The sequence below is a fragment of the Eptatretus burgeri genome, chromosome 11, assembly GCF_056783735.1.
Source record: "Eptatretus burgeri isolate ZD-2024b chromosome 11, Ebu_testis_v1, whole genome shotgun sequence".
NCBI lineage: Eukaryota > Metazoa > Chordata > Myxini > Myxiniformes > Myxinidae > Eptatretus > Eptatretus burgeri.
The window spans coordinates 94,585,120-94,603,365 of record NC_140971.1 but is presented as its reverse complement, the minus strand read 5'-3'; the positions used below and the strand labels follow the sequence as shown (position 1 = coordinate 94,603,365).

At 41.5% G+C, this 18,246-nt stretch overlaps 1 protein-coding gene across 7 annotated transcripts in view; it reads left to right on the top strand.

The window, feature by feature from the left end:
• NBN (nibrin) overlaps positions 1–15,017 on the top strand; it is a 70,441-nt gene extending 55,424 nt beyond the window's left edge. For 5 of the 7 annotated variants that reach the window (XM_085847460.1, XM_085847455.1, XM_085847456.1 and 2 more), the window contains 5 exons: positions 5,502–5,594; positions 10,631–10,795; positions 13,300–13,410; positions 14,603–14,652; positions 14,772–15,017. In XM_085847460.1, coding sequence (XP_085703586.1) covers positions 5,502–5,594; positions 10,631–10,795; positions 13,300–13,410; positions 14,603–14,652; positions 14,772–14,796 — 444 coding nt within the window. In that variant the 3' untranslated portion in view covers positions 14,797–15,017. The remainder of the gene's footprint in view (positions 1–5,501; positions 5,595–10,630; positions 10,796–13,299; positions 13,411–14,602; positions 14,653–14,771) is intronic. The other 2 variants (XM_085847459.1, XM_085847458.1) reach the window with 2 other exon arrangements.
• The last annotated feature ends 3,229 nt before the right edge of the window (positions 15,018–18,246 follow it).

Genomic DNA, 18,246 nt, shown 5'->3' with positions numbered 1-18,246 from the left:
TAGAGAATATGGAGAAGACAAATTGATAATCTGGTCAAAGGTCAACGTCACATAAAATCGTCAATTTTCATCCAAATTACCTGAAATGTTAAGAATTTGTATATTGGCCATCACTGAATTGGTTCACTCATCAAAGATGGAAGTCATTTTATTAATTTATTTATTTTTAAATCAAAAGGTCAACGTTGAATTAAATCGTCTATTTTCATCCGATTGACTTTAAATTTGAACAGGGTTTGCAAATTAGGCTACTGAATTGGTTTATCAATAAAATGCTGTAAGCAGATTGTTTTGAGGTTGAAAGGTCAAAGTCACCTGAAATAGTCAATTTTTGGGGGGGATTTTTACCTCCTCCCACCAAAGGTGGAAGGAGATGATATTTTTATCCCCATCTATGTGTTTGTTTGTTACTAACGAAATCTAAAGATTTATTCTAAAGATAAAGAAATCTAAAGATTTCGTAAGGATATTGATCAGTTCCGTTTCTGTTTGTTTGTTTGTTTGTGTGTTTGTTACTTACGAAATCTAAAGATTTCGAAAGTATATTGATGACTTCCCTTTCTGCTTGTTACTTACAAAATCTAAAGATTTCGTAAGTATATTGATGACTTCCGTTTCTGTTTGTTTGTTACTTACGAAATCTAAAGATTTCATAAGTATATTGATGCCTTCCGTTTCTGTTTGTTTGTTTGTTTGTAGGCACGATAACTCGAATGGAAGAAGCTACCAATGTCAAATTACACCACGTGATTCAGGAGGGTGATGGCTAGTGCTGATTAGATATTGGTCAAAGGTCAAGGTCACAGTGAGGTCAAACATCCAAAAAATGATAACTTGAGAAGGGAAGAAGCTACCAATGTCAAATTACACCACGTGATTCAGGAGGGTGGTGGCCAGCAATGATTAGATATTGGTCAAAATCGGTCAAAGGTCACGGTGAGGTCAAACATCCAAAACATTCGATTTTTGATGGTTTGGTACAGAATCATCGTAGAAACTTCTGGTTTGCGTCGCTACCTTCTCTCAAGACAGCTTTTATTAGACAAGGTCATAGGTCAAGTTGACGATTTCTTAAGTACCAGTCTATGACTGCTTGTTACTTCCAAAATCTAAAGATTTTGAAAGTATATTGTTGACTTCCGTTTCTGTTTGTTTGTTTGTTTGTAGGCACGATAACTCTAGAACGGAAGAAGCTACCAATGTCAAATTACACCACGTGATTCAGGAGGGTGATGGCTAGTGCTGATTAGATATTGGTCAAAGGTCAAGGTCACAGTGAGGTCAAACATCCAAAAAATGATAACTTGAGAAGGGAAGAAGCTACCAATGTCAAATTACACCACGTGATTCAGGAGGGCGGTGGCTCGCGCTGATTAGATATTGGTCAAAATCAGTCAAAGGTCAAGGTCACAGTGAGGCCAAACATCCAAAACATTCGATTTTTGATGGTTTGGTACAGAATCATCGTAGAAACTTCTAGTTTGCGTCGCTACCTTCTCGAGAGACAGGTTTTATTTGACAAGGTCAGAGGTCAAGTTGACGATTTCGTAAGTACCAGTCTATGACTGCTTGTTTGTTTGTTTGTAGGCAAGATAAGTCGAGAACGGAAGAAGCTACCAATGTCAAATTTCACCACGTGATTCAGGAGGGTGATGGCTAGTGCTGATTAGATTTTGGTCAAAATCGGTCAAAGGTCAAGGTCACAGTGAGGTCAAATATTCGATTTTTTTGATGGTTTGGTACAGATAACTCGAGAACGGAAGAATCTACCAATGTCAAATTACACCACCTGATTCAGGAGGGAGGTGGCTGGCGCTGATTAGATTTTGGTCAAAATCGGTCAAAGATCAAGGTCACAGTGAGGTTAAACATCCAAAACATTCGATTTTTGATGGTTTGGTACAGAATCATCGTAGAAACTTCTTGTTTGCGTCGCTACCTTCACTCGAGACAGCTTTTATGACAAGGTCAGAGGTCAAGTTGACGATTTCGTAAGTACCAGTCTATGACTGCTTGTTACTTCCGAAATCTAAAGATTTCGTAAGTATATTGATGCCTTCAGTTTCTGTTTGTTACTTACGAAATCTAAAGATTTCGTAAGTATATTGATGACTTCCGTTTCTGTTTGTTACTTACGAAATCTAAAGATTTCGTAAGTATATTGATGCCTTCAGTTTATGTTTGTTACTTACGAAATCTAAAGATTTCGTAAGTATATTGATGACTTCCGTTTCTGTTTGTTACTTACGAAATCTAAAGATTTCGTAAGTATATTGATGCCTTCCGTTTCTGTTTGTTACTTACGAAATCTAAAGATTTCGTAAGTATATTGATGACTTCCGTTTCTGTTTGTTACTTACGAAATCTAAAGATTTCGTAAGTATATTGATGACTTCCGTTTCTGTTTGTTTGTTTGTTTGTTTGTAGGCACGATAACTCGAGAACGGAAGAAGCTACCAATGTCAAATTACACCACGTGATTCAGGCGGGTGATGGCTAGTGCTGATTAGATTTTGGTCAAAATCGGTCAAAGGTCAAGGTCACAGTGAGGTCAAATATAATTCCGTAAATTAATGTGGAGAAATGGAGTATTTTGCTTCGCTCGACGTTACGAGTTCGTTTTAACTTCAATTTTAATTTTGTCTTTGGTTTTTGCGATCGCTTAGGACGCTTAAAACTCGTTTGTCGAAATTCTGGAACAGCGATGAATAACTGTGTGTGTGTGTGTTTGTGTGTGTGTTTGTGTGTGTGTTTGTGTGTGTGTGTGTTTGTGTGTGTGTGTGTGTGTGTGTGTGTGTGTGTGTGTGTGTGTGTGTGTGTGTGTGTGTGTGTGTGTGTGTGTGTGTGTGTGTGTGTGTGTGTGTGTATATATATATATATATATGTCTTTAATCGGATTCTTCTGAAAAGTAATACACCTATTATTTGGCATATCCTGCTGGTACTGAATCACTTTTTTTAAAAATAAAAACAAAAAAATGGAATTTTTATAAGAAATCTAGTTTTTGTCTGGGACTCTATCTGTAAACCACAGTGTAAAATCGTAGACCACAATGAATTCAGAATTCAAGCTCACCTTGGGCTTCTGACTGATTCATGCTTTTATTAGACAAGGTCAGAGGTCAAGTTGACGATTTCGTAAGTACCAGTCTATGACTGCTTGTTTGTTTGTTTGTTTGTAGGCACGATAACTCGAGAACGGAAGAAGTTACCAATGTCAAATTACACCATGTGATTCAGGAGGGTGATGGCAAGTGCTGATTAGATTTTGGTCGAAATCGGTCAAAGGTCAAGGTCACAGTGAGGTCAAATATCCGATTTTTGATGGTTTGGCACAGATAACTCGAGAACGGAAGAAGCTACCAATGTCAAATTACACCACGTGATTCAGGAGGGTGATGGCTAGTGCTGATTATATTTTGGTAAAAATCGGTCAAAGGTCAAGGTCACAGTGAGGTAAAACATCCAAAAAATGATAACTCGAGAACGGAAGAAGCTACTAATGTCAAATTACACCATGTGATTCAGGAGGGAGGTGGCTAGCACTGCTTAGATTTTGGTCAAAATCGGTCAAAGGTCAAGGTCACGGTGAGGTCAAACATCCAAAACATTCGATTTTTGATGGTTTGGTACAGAATCATCGTAGAAACTTCGAGTTTGCGTCGCTACCTTCTCGAGAGACAGCTTTTATTAGACAAGGTCAGAGGTCAAGTTGACGATTTCTTAAGTACCAGTCTATGACTGCTTGTTTGTTTGTTTGTAGGCACGATAACTCGAGAACGGAAGAAGCTACCAATGTCAAATTACACCACGTGATTCAGGAGGGTGATGGCTAGTGCTGATTAGATTTTGGTCAAAATCGGTCAAAGGTCAAGGTCACAGTGAGGTCAAACATAACTCCGTAAATTCACGTGGAGAAATGGAGTATTTTTGCTTCGGTCGACGTTACGAGTTCATTTTAACTTCCATTTTAATTTTGTCTTCGGTTTTTGCGATCGCTTAGGACGCTTAAAACTCGGTTGTCGAAATTCTGGTAAAAATCGGATGTTTTGGAGACGTTTTAAGATTGTATAACAAATATTTCACTCGGCGCGTCATGGGTCGTCCCATGATGCAGTGCGCTCGAGCAGACGCGTCGTTGAGTTACGTTAAGGTTTAATTGCGTGCAGAAATGGAGATTTTTGCTTCGGTCGACGTTACGATTTTTGATGGTTTGATACAGAGTCATCGTAGAAACTTCTGGTTTGCGTCACTACCTTCTCTTGAGACAGCTTTTATTAGACAAGGTCAGAGGTCAAGTTGACGATTTCGTAAGTACCAGTCTATGACTGCTTGTTTGTTTGTTGTTTGTTTGCTTGTGTGTGAGATATCTCAAAAACGTTGGGGATGGTTTCGGATGAAATGTGGTGGACAGGTTGGGTGTGTGCCAAGGATGAATTGATTCGATTGTGGTGAAGATCCGGCTACGGATCTGGATACGAGAATTAAAAAAAAAAATTTTATTTTAAAAGTAATTCTTTACCATTGAGAGATAGGGCCAAAAACGATATATAGCACGATATCTCATCTCATGAAGTTGTGGACAGTTTCAGTGTGTGACAAGGACGAATTGATTTGATTTTGTGAAGATCTGAATCCAGGTCTGGGTGGACGGCGGACGTGCTCTACCAAGTTCCCTTCTAGTTTTTAGCTTTTTTTTCATCATTTGTAGCATATGGAATAACAAGTTCGAATACAAAGCGGAATCAGATGGGCTTTTCATTTTCACATGCTTTCTAGTTTTTATTCCTCCACAGACGAAGTCGTTGGAGACATTATGTTTTTGGGTTGTCCTTTCATACGTCTGTGTTAAATGTCGTTATTGCGATGTTGAAAGACCCATGGAACGGACTTTGTTCAAATTTGGTAGCAGTAGGTATAATGACACAAAGATAATCTGATTATATTTTGGGGTCATTATGTCCAAGATTCGAGGTCATGGGCAAAATTATGTGACCGTGCTAACTTGTGAACCAGCGATGGGATTTTGACCAACCTTGGTATAAGTGTACAGTGTGATGCAAAGATGAACTGATTAAATGGCAGCATCAAGAGGTCAAAGGTCAGAGTCTGTGATAGGTACACGTTATCCTGATAACTTAAGAATGGCTGAAAGGATCTCAGTCAAATTTGGTACAAGTATGTATAATGATGTGTGCATAAACTCATTAGATTATGGGGTCAAGATGTCAAAGGGTCATGTCAGGTAAAAATGTGATATTGGAGAACAGCGGAAGGGATTTAAATAAAACTTGGTACAAGTATATATTATGACGTATGAATGTGGGCGGAGGCATACCAGTCGACATCTAAGAGTGCCGTTCTAGTTTCATGTGACCTTTAATTTAGATCACACGTAACAGTGAGTTGACATTGAACGTGGGTGGAGGCATATCCATCGACGCACGCATTAATGTCAAGTTCGACTTTCTGTTTGTTTTTTTTTCTTTCGTTTTTTTCAGGCTCTGCATGAAACTACACAGAAAACTCTGCCTGCAAAGAAGGTTAAGAAAGAGGAGTTTGAAGATGGCTTCCATAATGTACCCACTGTCAATGTGTTTGTCCTCTCATCCACAAAGAGCTGATTGTCATGAGTTAAAAAAACAAAAAATTGTTGTGTGGTGGATCTGTGTTCCTCAATGATCGCCATGATGATTTGCTTGTCTTTGCCTATTTACCTCCGCCAACAAAGGTGGCCGCAGGTTATGTTTTTACCCCTGTCTTTTTGTCTCTGTTTGTCTCTGTGGACAGGATATCTCAAAAAGGTGTTGACAGATTCGGATGAAACTTGGTGAACAGTTTGGGCGTGTGACAAGGACGAACTGATTAGATTTTGGTGAAGATCCCAATCCGGTTCCGGCTACTAGAATTTTTAAAGTGATTCTTCGCTGTTGAGAGATGGGCCCAAAACGATATCTTATAATTGAGCAAACCGATATGGTTATGTATGTATATTTGTGACCAAAACGTCTTCTTCTTCTTGTTCAAATTTTCTTTAACAAATTCTGCCACATTGTTTATATATTACCTAAGAAACACATTCGTGACTTACCTGTATTCATCAGCGCTAATATGTCTCTGTTGACGAAGTTGCTGGAGGCATTGTTTTTGGTCCGTCCGTCCATCCATGCTAATTTTTTTCTGTTTTCTCCGCAACCGCTTATCTCATTGACACAAATGTTTCACCATCGGTGAGACTACTCATTTAGAATGTTTTAATGCTAATTAGCATGTCATAGGTCATGTGGTATGGCAGCCATGTTGGAAAAAAGAAAAACTTTGGACCTCTGTATCTCTGAAACCGCTCCATGGAGAAAATTGAAACTTGCCACGTAGCAAGTCCTCCCCATGGGAAAAAGTGTGATTTTGTTTTTTTGATGTCATAGGTAGCTTTATTATGACATAATTGCATACGTAGAATGGTTTATCCGATCGGTATGAAATTTTTTGAGGGCCATCTTGGCCTAAATTTTATGGGGGGGGGGGGGAATTGATGTCATCAGTCACGTGGTTTGGCAGCCTTTTTTAACATAAAAACCTTCAAAAATCTTTTTCTCCAAAAAGGTTGAACAGATTGAGGTGAAACTTTACAGGTTTGAGTGCCTATCCAAGAGGAGCAAAACATTCTCCACTTTATGATGTCCTTGGTCACATGGTGTGGCAGCTATGGTTATTTTGAAGAATATACCTTCAAAAATCTTGTTCAGAATGTCTTGACAGATCATAGTGGGGCAGATAACAGCAATTTTTGAGAGGAATCGTGCAAATGATGATACAAGCATCAATTTTGGCACATTTGTTCTCCAGGGGATTCTAATCAAATCTGCCCGATTGGCCATTTGAAAATCCAAATTTTGAAAAATTTCGAAAACAAAAAAAAAAAAAACTTCAAAAAAGTCAAGATCACGAATCAATGTTGGATGCTGGCTGAGATTGGTGAATGTTTCAGAAACATCATCAAAGATGTTCCAAGTCTGCCATGCAGTTTTCTTCCCTTTACCGTGGAAGGCAGACACGACGTCACATCCAGTGAACGCATGGAATTATGGGATCCCTCTCGCTTTCTCAGGCCCTATTGCAGAAACTACCTCATGGACTGGAATCCATTGTGACTTGGCTCCTTGGCCAAAGGCAATCCACATGTTCTCAAGACCTAGTTCCTGTAAGGATGGCAGTACAAATATTGCTGACTAGTACGTCCGTGTCATTGGCCTTAATGATAATGGACTTGCTTCCATCCGTCGTTGCATCCCTGGCGTGTACAAATATTCGAGTGTCAGCTTCTTCATGATAACATGGAGACACAGCATCCAGTGACTTCCTTGTGTTGCTAATGGCATCTTTTCCTTTTGTGACTATGACTGTGCTTGTTGTCTGTGCTTCACACATCTTTTCCGCAAGGAGGTGAAACAGCTCAGTCTTGTTGCTGTCATCTCGAAGAAAGCTTCTCCAGTTGCTTGGGTTCTTACTGGTTCCTGTCACTCTTCTTCTGATTCCTTGCCTCGGACTTCAGACTTGGCTTCTTGTACACATCAAACACTACGTGCACCCTCTTTTACCTGGCACCATAGGATTCCACCTTTGGGATGATGTCTTCTTTAGCATAGTCATCAAACATCTTTGAAGTGTGTGGAGGTTGGCATTGATGAGTGCTGAGCCATCAATGATGACTGCATCCCCTTGGTTCTCTGTCTGGGATGTTCACTTGCGCTTTAAGAATTTCAGCCAGCTGTAACTTCAAATTTTTTGGAAGGTTTTTTTTTTTTTTTCAAAATTTTGATTTTCAAATGGCCAATCGGGCAGATTTGATCAGAAAGCCCTGCAGAACAGAAATGCCAAATTTGATGCTTGTATTATAATTTGCACGATTTTTAGCAGCGTCTCGCGTAGCGAACGCTGCTCTAAGGGAGCTTGGCGTTGTTCTTCTTGTTATTCTTCTTGTTCAGCCAAAACCTTTAGGACGCAGCTCTTTTATATACAGGATCCGGATCTCCTTGAATTCTAAACACCTGTACACATCCTCGCATTGAGGGTGCCTTTTGAGAGCGTCTATCATCAACTTTTAAATATATTCGGAGATTTGCTTTTAAGTTTCGAAAAGTTCATGTTACGATTTAAAGATGATTCCATTTAATATACTGTAATTTCGTAAATACACCATTTTCTCGTCATGAATGAAGATCGCCCATGACGGACGTGATGTGACGGCACGTGACGAAATATCGGAAGTTGTTGTTGTTGTTGTGTTTTTTTTTTTATTCTTCTTCTTCCTCTTCTTGTTTTTCTTCTGGTGAAGACAAAACCTTTAGGACACGGCTCTTGGGCACATTTGTCCTTGTTCTACTATCTACAACACTATCAAGGAGAAACTTCACCCACATGTTCCCCAAGCGTTGGGGATACCAGGGTGTTCATGAATATGTAATAGGTCACAAGGTCTGGCAGCCATATTGGATTGAATGAAAATCTTGAAATAATTATTTCTCTTTAACCGCTTTATCAATCGACATGAAACGTTACAGTTATGATTTAGTAGCCATGGGGAATATATGTTTGAACTTTCAACCTGATTGGACACATGGTCTGCCAACCAGAATTATTTAATATTTTGAATCTGGGTTCAGCACAGGGATTTAAATCAAACTTGGTGCAAGTACGTATAATGATGTAATAATGTGGCCAGAGGCATATCTGGTGATGTCAGAGTGCCCTTCTAGTTTTGTTTTCTTGTTACTTTGACTTGATTTATTGAGATCGAGATCAACATATGGGCAGAAGAAAATATCCGACGTAAAAACCCGAATAGAAGAGCAAGAAAAGCGGTGTATTGGGGGCACGTCTGCTCTGTACGGCTGGCAGTTCGACTTTCCCGTCCAGTTTTTGTTGATCTGTTGTCTTTGCCATCCAACTCTAACTGATTATTTAAAATAAATATACATTTGTGCTCAGTTCCTTTTTATTTTTATTTATACGTCTTGGGTTCTGACTTCTGATTTGCAGTATATATTCAGTCAGAGCACAAAATATATTTGGCTGACTTTCCCCACCAATCCCACCCCACCACTACCATCCCCCTCCACCATTCCCCCATCTCCCAAACAACCCCTGATCCACCATCACTCCCACGGACCCACACCCACCACCCCCTCCCCCCCTTCCCTCACTCCGAGAGAAAGCAGACATGGTCAAAGATGTCTCTGCCTCTGCAGCGATGCGTGTGGAGCGTGCCGACCCATGCTAGTCAAGCATAATATTTCAAAATGTTTTGGATAAGTTATGACAAAACTAAGTGGATGAGTTGGTTCGGTGCCAAGAACAAACCGATTAGATTTTGGTTCAAGTACGGATGCAGATCCGGCCCATCAGTGGATATAAAACGTGATCTATTCAGCTTAGCAGAGGTATGTGCTCTACCGAGTACTGCTTCAGTTATTTATGTATTTATAAGCCCCCGTTGGACTTGGTTAGAAACGGGAGCTTATGGATTTGGTCTCGATTTTTGTGTGTTTATGCGTACGCAACCATATCTTGGACATGTATGGACCGATTTTTCTTTGTACTTGGCACAAAGACAACACACAATGGTATACATACAGTATGCACATCATTTTGTTTTGCGATGTGATCAAAGATGGCTGACTGGCGGTCATTTTAGTTGTAAAATAAACCCCAGTGGTGAGCACATCCTCAACTATTTCTCAGACATGCATTTATCGATCTTGTTCAAACTTGGCACACAGATAACTAGAAGGGCACTCGGTGGAGCGCATACCTCTGCCCTGTAATGCCTGATCCACGAGAATATATCTGGCCCAATACATTTTTGAGATATCATGTTATATATCGTTTTTGAGCCTTGTCTCTCAATGGTGAAGAGTCACTTATAAATTTTCATAGTCGGATCCGGATCTTTACCAAAATCTAATCAGTTCATCCTTGTCGCATGCTGAACCTGTATACAAAATTTCATCCGGATCCGTCCACAACTTTTTGAGATATCATGAACACAGGTGGCGGTGGCGGAGTTGATGAATGGTGGCTTACATTTGCACGTCATGTTTTTCGAGGTCAGATCCAAGATGGCAGACTGGTGGCCATTTTGTGACTTAAACATGTCCCCAAACATTTCTCGGACATGCATGGTCCGAGTTTGTTCAAACTTGGCACAAGTACACGATGGCACCTAACTTTATATCATACTGGTGGACTGGCGAGCATTTTAGTTACAAATAAATATGGGCTCGCCCTTTAACTCCATCCAGCAAAATTACTAAAACAATGGGGGATATGACATTTTATGTCTTCCCCTCCCCCCCCCTTGTTTAATTTTAATTGAGTAATTTAGTTCTTCCATGAAAAAAATGTGACGGTACCAACAATTGCCTCTTGCGAGACCGTGTGTTGGCAGAGGGAAGTGTCAGGCTACTCTTGGTGGGGATAAACGTAGCATCGAACAGCAATAATTGGGAGTGAGACATGGTATGGAACTGCAAGATATTCCTGATCGTTGCAGCAACAACTTGAAAAAAAATTATTTCTGTGTACTTTTCCCAGTTTTATAGCCTTTGATATTGAATGTTCACGTGTGCAGAGCACAAAAGAGCCAGATGCATTTTTGGTTTCTGAACTGCCCATTGGACTCCTGGAAGTGCGCTTGTGCCGCCTCGTGGTTAGCAATGGAAGTGGTTGTCCTGGTTCGGTCATTCCTCCATCTGCTGGCGACGAGTGCTTTGTCAACTTCAAGTCGTTTCGTAAGGTGAGGCTGGTTGGTTTGAGGTGCGATGCCACTTATCGCACTCGAAGGTAAGGTGTTCACTTAGAAATCCAGTTGAGAACCTTGATGCATGTGATGCATTGTGGTTAGATTTTGGATTTTGAGTTTCAATGTGGACCTTCATTAATAGGATAATAATCTTCGTCCTGAAATAGAAGTCACCGATTCGCTCGTTATTATCATTGTGATAAAGAGCACACTGCTGTGATTGTGTGAGCAAATCCCTGGAAAGAGGACACTGATGAACATGAAAATGTTCATTATTTGGGCCATGCAATGCTGTAATTTGCACCAACTGCATTAGATGGTTTGCCATTGCCATCCAACCATGGTTCAGGTTAACTGCAACCATGTGCTACTTTAACTCATCTGATGGGCTTGCACAAGTTGGCACATCTTTACTGTTTCTCTCCCTCAGCAATTGATTGATTTTTATTGATATTTTAATCGATAGTTAAAAAAAAATTTACAAATGGGGGTGTGGAGGAGCAGGGGGAGGGAGGGCTGTTGATTGGATTGCTCTCAAATGATGACAATGTGATATTGCTTTCCTTATTAATGAAACACATGACGGATGTGGGGGACTGATATTGATATTGCTTTCCTTTCTTATTTATTAAGTCAATGTTAAACTCCGCAGTATTTACTCATCTCTTTCTTTGCAATTTAAAAACAGCAGCTCATGTACGTCGACCGAGGCTTGGGTTTGAGCCACACACAAGGCCCATAACTCACACCTGAAAGCATTATGGTATCACCTGTACTCAAGCTGTGCCGCTGATTTAGTGCCCCCTGTTTCCAGGAAGTTGGTAGTCATTTTGCCGACCTCGGAAGGATGACCGGCTGAGTCAACCCACCTGGTGTTATTCAGCAGAACGATAGGGGTTCAAACTCAAGACCGTAAGGTCTTAAAGCAGCCACCTTTACCGTTGAAGCCAACACCAGGCTTAGTTGTACCATGGAAACGTGGTACAAAAGTGGTTTGGGCAGAATCGGGCTGCAGTGTCATCTGTTGGATGAGGTACATGCCTTCCACCTCTTCAGTGACGAAGCCTACCCACCCTCTTCCATGCTGTAGTTTTATGGCTGCCATTGGCTGATACTAGCTCGTCTGCCTTTTTGATGGCATTTTCTCCACCAAGGGTTCCACTACCCCTATGATGAGCTTCTCCAGCCCATTGATGTTCCATCATTGTTTTCCTTCTCGTCTTGCTCTGACCATGAATAACCCACAAGATGAGACAGTGGGGGATGAGGTTTATGGCACCTCGGACTCGCCAGATTATGATTATTGCATCATTTTGTATGGATAACCATTCCACCAGTTAATGCACTTCACCCTCACCAATCACCGCCAGGCTGTCCCCGACTGCTTATGCAGCTAACCCTCACATCTGACGGTTGTTCCACTATCTGCAACCTGTGGTTGGGGATGGTTGGTCCCAGTATGTTCATATGAAAAACACCACTTCCACCTTGTTGCATCGGAATTCCTCCTCTTGTTATTTATTATATAAAATATATTTATCATTCGCTATTGCAGTCGCTAATATTGTTCCTCTTTCAGTTCCTTCTCTATTGCTTAAATATATCATGATACGTTTTCCAGCACTGAACTCTCCTGTGCATATTCCATTGAAAATGCCCGCCGCAGAGTGGGAGCCACCTTTGTGTTTGTGCGACCAACGTTCATCACACTCGAGTGATCGAGCTTAGGGGCCATCTCGGGGAGGGGGGGTAGATCAGATGACCAGTAACCCTTTCCTTTTCAAGTAGTGGTGAACTGTCTCTTTTGCTGTAACCCCAGTCCTCCCAGGTAGAGGCGAGCAGGGGAACTTCAACTTTGGCTCCCTGCACAGAGTCGAAGCCTACTAGCTAAGCGGCCAGCATTTCCTACCTCCCCGCTTCACCCCCCCCCCCCCAGGTTTCTGCAAGGCAAATGTAGTCCACCATCAACCCCATTCTGCTGAAACGACCTAAATCTAGGATCACTGCTCATCTCCACTCATTTGTTCCTCTTTTTTTTTTTTTTTTTTCCTGCCTGTGGACCCAACTTCCACATTCTCTTCCACGTCATTCTTCCCTCCAGGTCTTCAAGACAGCTGTTCACCACCATTTCAAATCATCTCCAATCCAAAACCATGATGTTTTCTACCCCCTCTAGTCCATTTCTCTTCTTCCTGAAAGTTTGTGTCTTTATATTTTTAACACCCTGGGCATCCTACTCTACCCCACCCTCTCATTCTTCACCACCCCCATTGTTTGTCCTTCAACCCTGCTGTTGGAGTTTCCCCCTTCTCTTGCTACCTGTTTTGGTGTGCCCTAATCCGTTCTGCGTTATTGCTCTTCCACGAGCCTCTGACTTTGTATACAAAAAAAAGATCTCCGAGTGTGTATTGCAGACATTGCTCTTCTGGTTTGTCAATAAAACTGCTGTGATTGATTGACGTTGAGTTGGAGCTGTCTGTGCTTCGCTACTCCTTCAGGTCCCATGGAGTGGGATGCTTGATCTACCGACGGTGATCGGTGGCAGAGAGCTTCATGTTCATGACCATCTGGATGCACCGATCGATGTGAACTTTCAGCAAGTTGCTCAGGTGTGCCGACTCTTCATGTATACTTTGAGTGTCGTTGTGAACTTATTGGTTTTGTGGAGTACAGGTTGTATCAAACATTTGTGCTGGGATGCCTCCCCATAGTTTAAAATGAAAGGACAGGTGGAGACAATAGCCAGGGAGATAGACGGAGGAATCAGGGACATCTTGTGGGAAGAAGGATTTGGTGAAGCAGATAATATTACGTCGAGCAGTAATGACAGCAGCAGCAGTCTGGATTAAGAGGTGTATAAAAGTGGAGTGGGGGCAGTGTCGGTGAATGTAGCAAGGGGGGAGGGGGTGTTGGGAATGGGAAGAGGGTTGTTTGGGGTAGGGGGATATGCAGTGGGAGAGAGGAACTAGGGATGCAGTAGATTGTGAGTGAAAGTGCTGATGTGAATGGGTTTACAACCAGAATATTGCACCAACTACAAAACTGGTTTGTCTTTGGAATCCCATGGTCAGCAGAGTAGTTTTGTTCATCAAAAGTAATTCATTTTACACAGCAGCAGAGAGGAAGATACACTTGCAGTGTTAGGAATTAATGTGACTTTTATTGAGCTTTTTGTCATTGACTTTTATTGACCTCGATGAAGTCACGGAGACAATATGTTTTCAGTTTGCCTGTTCGACTGTCTGTGAATATGTTTTCATTTCTGCGATAACTGAAGAACGGCTGAAGGGATCGAACTCAAACTTGGTACAGGTATGTATAATGATGCAAAGATTAACTGATTAACTTTTTGGGTGTCGAGGTCAAAGGTCCCGTTAAGTACACATTCTGTTAGTGCGCTAACTTGTGAACCAGTGATGCGATTTTGACCAAACTTATCAGCATATACGAATTATGATGCAAACATGAACCGATTAGATTTTGGCATGAAGAGATCAAAGGTCAGAGGTCATGTTAGGTAAAAAGGTGATACTTGAGAACAGCTGAAGGGATTTAAATCAAACTTGGAACAAGTCTGTATCATGATGTAATAATGTGGGCGGAGGCATATCGGCCGACGTCGAAGAGTGCCGTTCTTATGTATGTTCATTGCTTGAGCTACATCAGATGCTGTGAGTGCTACTCTTGTGAAGCTTCCGGCCTGAACTATCATGATCTTTTTAATATAGTTTCTGATGGAGAGTATTTGGATGATATATCAAATTTGTGCTCAACACGATCTAATGATCCACCTACTTACAGGATATTGCTCAGAGAGAAAGGGAAGACAGTCAAGCAGAAGACCTTTTCAGGTTTGTACATGGACGTATTATGACTCTGTGCCGTCTGTTCCGTCCCGCAGTAGTAATTGACCCATTCTACACAGCATTATAACATCAACTTCTGCTTGTTATCTGCTGATTGTGCACAGATGGGATCCTAAACGACGGAGGTAGAGCTGCGGTGGAGATGTTCCGGACGGTGGGATTCCCTTTATGATGTCTTGTCAAAGGCGAGTCTCAAATCCCCTTTTGTGGAGGAAGTTTAATCAAAGCTTTGCCTTGACTTCATCTTTTTGTTCGGCTGAAAATAGCTTGGTGATGGAATGGAGGAGGTGAAGTTTCAAGACGTTTTCATCAGAATGTGTAAAACAATAAAATATTATTATTTTACCGAACTTTGACTTTAGTGTTTGTTTACTTATAAATTGGAACACGAGCAATTTACAAATACAGTTGCATGGTCTTTGATAAACCATGTTAATATGTCTCAGGTGAAAAATAATAAAGTTTAACTTTTTATAATCCAGTTAAACACAAATACTATCTGTGATTTGGTTTCTTTCCATTTACAAATAACTCTGTGTAGAAAATGTGAACGTTTTACAAAAACATCTATCCAACGTCAAGGTTGAACTTTTAAACTCGTCTCCCTCCTAGAAAACCTGGTGGCACCTTGTTAGGTCTGTCTGGTGGATGCTCCCCTTCCATCCCTTCTCTCTTCAAATGGGACCACAGCCGACTCTGCTCATGAGAAGGCTGAATTCCTCAATTCTGTGTTTGCTTCCAAATGTGTCCCCAACCCCTCACTCTCAGTACCCACCATTCCCAGTCGTACCCAACTGCTCCTGGACTGTCTTTTGCACCTGACAAGGTAAAGTTTCTGGAAACCCTCGACTCTGACTCTGCCTCCTGGAACAGACGGCATCCACTCACATGTTCTAAAAACCTGCTCTTTCACATACCCTCTCTTCACCCTGTCGTTTGTGTTGGGTCATCTTCCATCTGCTTGGACACCCACCAACATCACTGCACTGCATAAAAATGTACAAAAACTGATCCCTTCAATTACAGACCTTCCAGTTTACTTGCATTCAGCAAGGTCAAGGAAGTCCATCATTGCATTTGATATGAAATCCTTCCTTCTCTCCAACAACCTCATCTCACATCACCAATTTGGTTTCAGACCAAGTCACTCCACCTTGGTCATGTTGCTTCTCCTCACCCAACAATGAATGGACGACCTAAGTGTCCAGCCATGAGATCAGGGCCGTCTCTCTGGACATATCACGTGCTTTTGATAGTCTGACATCCGGCCTTACTCTCCAACGTCTGCCTATGGTTTCTCAGGTCAATTCAACACATGGTTTATTGACTTTCTCTACACTCGGAGCCAACGTGTGGCTCTCACCGGAATCCTTTCATCTCCTTTGCCTGTCAAGCATGGAGTGCCCAAGGCAGTGTTCTGGGCCCAGTCCTATTCCTGATGCTAATTTTCATCAACGATCTCTGCCTCTCTGGAAAATCCTCTTTAACTATTTGCTGATGACTCCACCCTCTACCATGACATCCCTCACCCTTCAGCCAGACAGTCAGGCTGCAGCCTCATACCTCTCTTCAGACCTTGAAAAAAAAATCACAAGCTGCTCAAACACTTGGAATATGTCTTTCAATCCTGACAAATATCACTTTCACTATCTCTCTCCAAAAGGACCTTCTGGCAAACTCCTATTTACTTTCTTAACAATCCTCTTGAAGTTCAGTCATTCAAACTCTTGGGTCTCACGATCAGCCATGATCTTTGTTGGGCAAACCACCTTTCAAAACTGGCCGCCAACTGCGCATCTAGCATTGTACAAAGTCCTTCCTTGGCACACCTGAACTCCGTTATATCCACAAGTCCTTCACCTGCAGCTTGCTGGAGTGCTGCTCTCCCCCGAGACTGGCACTCCTGTCTCACTCCTTGCTGAGGTTGACACGGTGGAAATCAAGGCCTTCAAGATTACTGGAATCTCTGAGCTTATCACTTTCCCATTGCAGACAGGTGATCTCTGTCTTCCACCCACTCCTTGCTGGTCTTGCACCCTCTGTTCTTTCCATGCTTTCCCCCCGCTCCCAAGTTTCTGCAGGAAGCACATGGTCCACAACAAGTCATTCTGCCTAAATCCAGAATCACTGCTCACCTCTACTTGTTTGTTCCTCCTTTTATCCCACCTATGGAACCAACTTCCACATTCTCAGATAATCCCCAATTCAAAACCATTACACTGGGGAACAAATTTTTTCTTATTATCTGTTGCATGAGATTTTTCAACTTATTTTACGTATTTTTTTTCAACGCTGATTTCAAATCTGAAGTCGGTTTTCCTCTACATGCTCTAGTTTTCATGCAATTTGAAACTTGCGATTTTTGCAAAAAGGTATAACTTGAGAACTCGGGGTGCGATTTCGGACTTTAGTGGAAATATACGATGCCGAAACTGCTAAATAACTAGCGACCGTATTCGTTTTGCTGCTAATGATTTGCTCACAATTTATTTGACATCAATTTTCTTTATCTTTATTGATATTTATTTGTCTTTATTTGATATATATTCATTAACTTTATGTTTTTCTTTTTCAAATCTGATCATGGCTTCTTCAATAAGACATAAATGTGTAAATAATCCTGATGCATTCTGTTATGTATGTGGCTGCGACACACTACTTCATCAAAAGCGCAACATAACATCGTTTGTAAGGCGTGCCTATAAAGCCTATTTTTGATGTTCCCCTTGGCGACCAAGACAAGAAATGGACTCCTCATATTGTATGTCATAATTGTGAGGAAATGCTTCGTGACTGGACAAAAGGAAAACGAAAGGGTCTACCTTTTGGAGTTCCCATGGTTTGGCGAGAACCCAAGGAACACGTAACTGACTGCTATTTTTGCCTGGTCAACACAAAGGGTGTCGGCAAGAAAAACCGGCAAAATATCTCCTATCCCTGTATTCCCTCAGCAATTCGACCTACTCCGCACTCTGAGGAACTCCCCGTTCCAGTCTTTAATGGTTTTGTCTTATCTTAAGATGAAGGCAGTGAACATGATCAGCAAGAGCACGAGGGTCGTGATGACAGGCTTCAAGAAATGGTTTCAGAATCCGAAGCCTCCTCATCTGATACCCAAACACTCATCAGCCCCTCAGCAGTTTAGCCAACCGGAATTGAATGACTTGGTGTGTGATTTGGGCCTCTCCAAGAAAGCAGCTGAGGTATTGGCCTCCAGGCTACAAGAAAAAAATCTACTTGACCACTCTGCAAATTTTCATATTTCCGAAAGCGGGACCAGATCTTTGTCGCCTTTTTCTCAGAAGACAAGCAGTTTGTTTACTGCCTCGATATCCCAGGTCTTCTAAGGCAATTAGGTGTTACTTTGAATAATCCAAGAGAATGGCGATTATTTCTGGATACCTCGAAGCGCAGCCTCAAGTGTATTCTCTTGCACAATGGCAATGTTTATGGAGCGGTTCCAGTTGGTCACTCAGTGCATTTGCGAGAAGAACATAATGACATAAAGATGGTCATTGACTTACTCAAATATCACGAGCACAACCGGATCATTTGTGTGGTCCATGTATGTTTCATGGT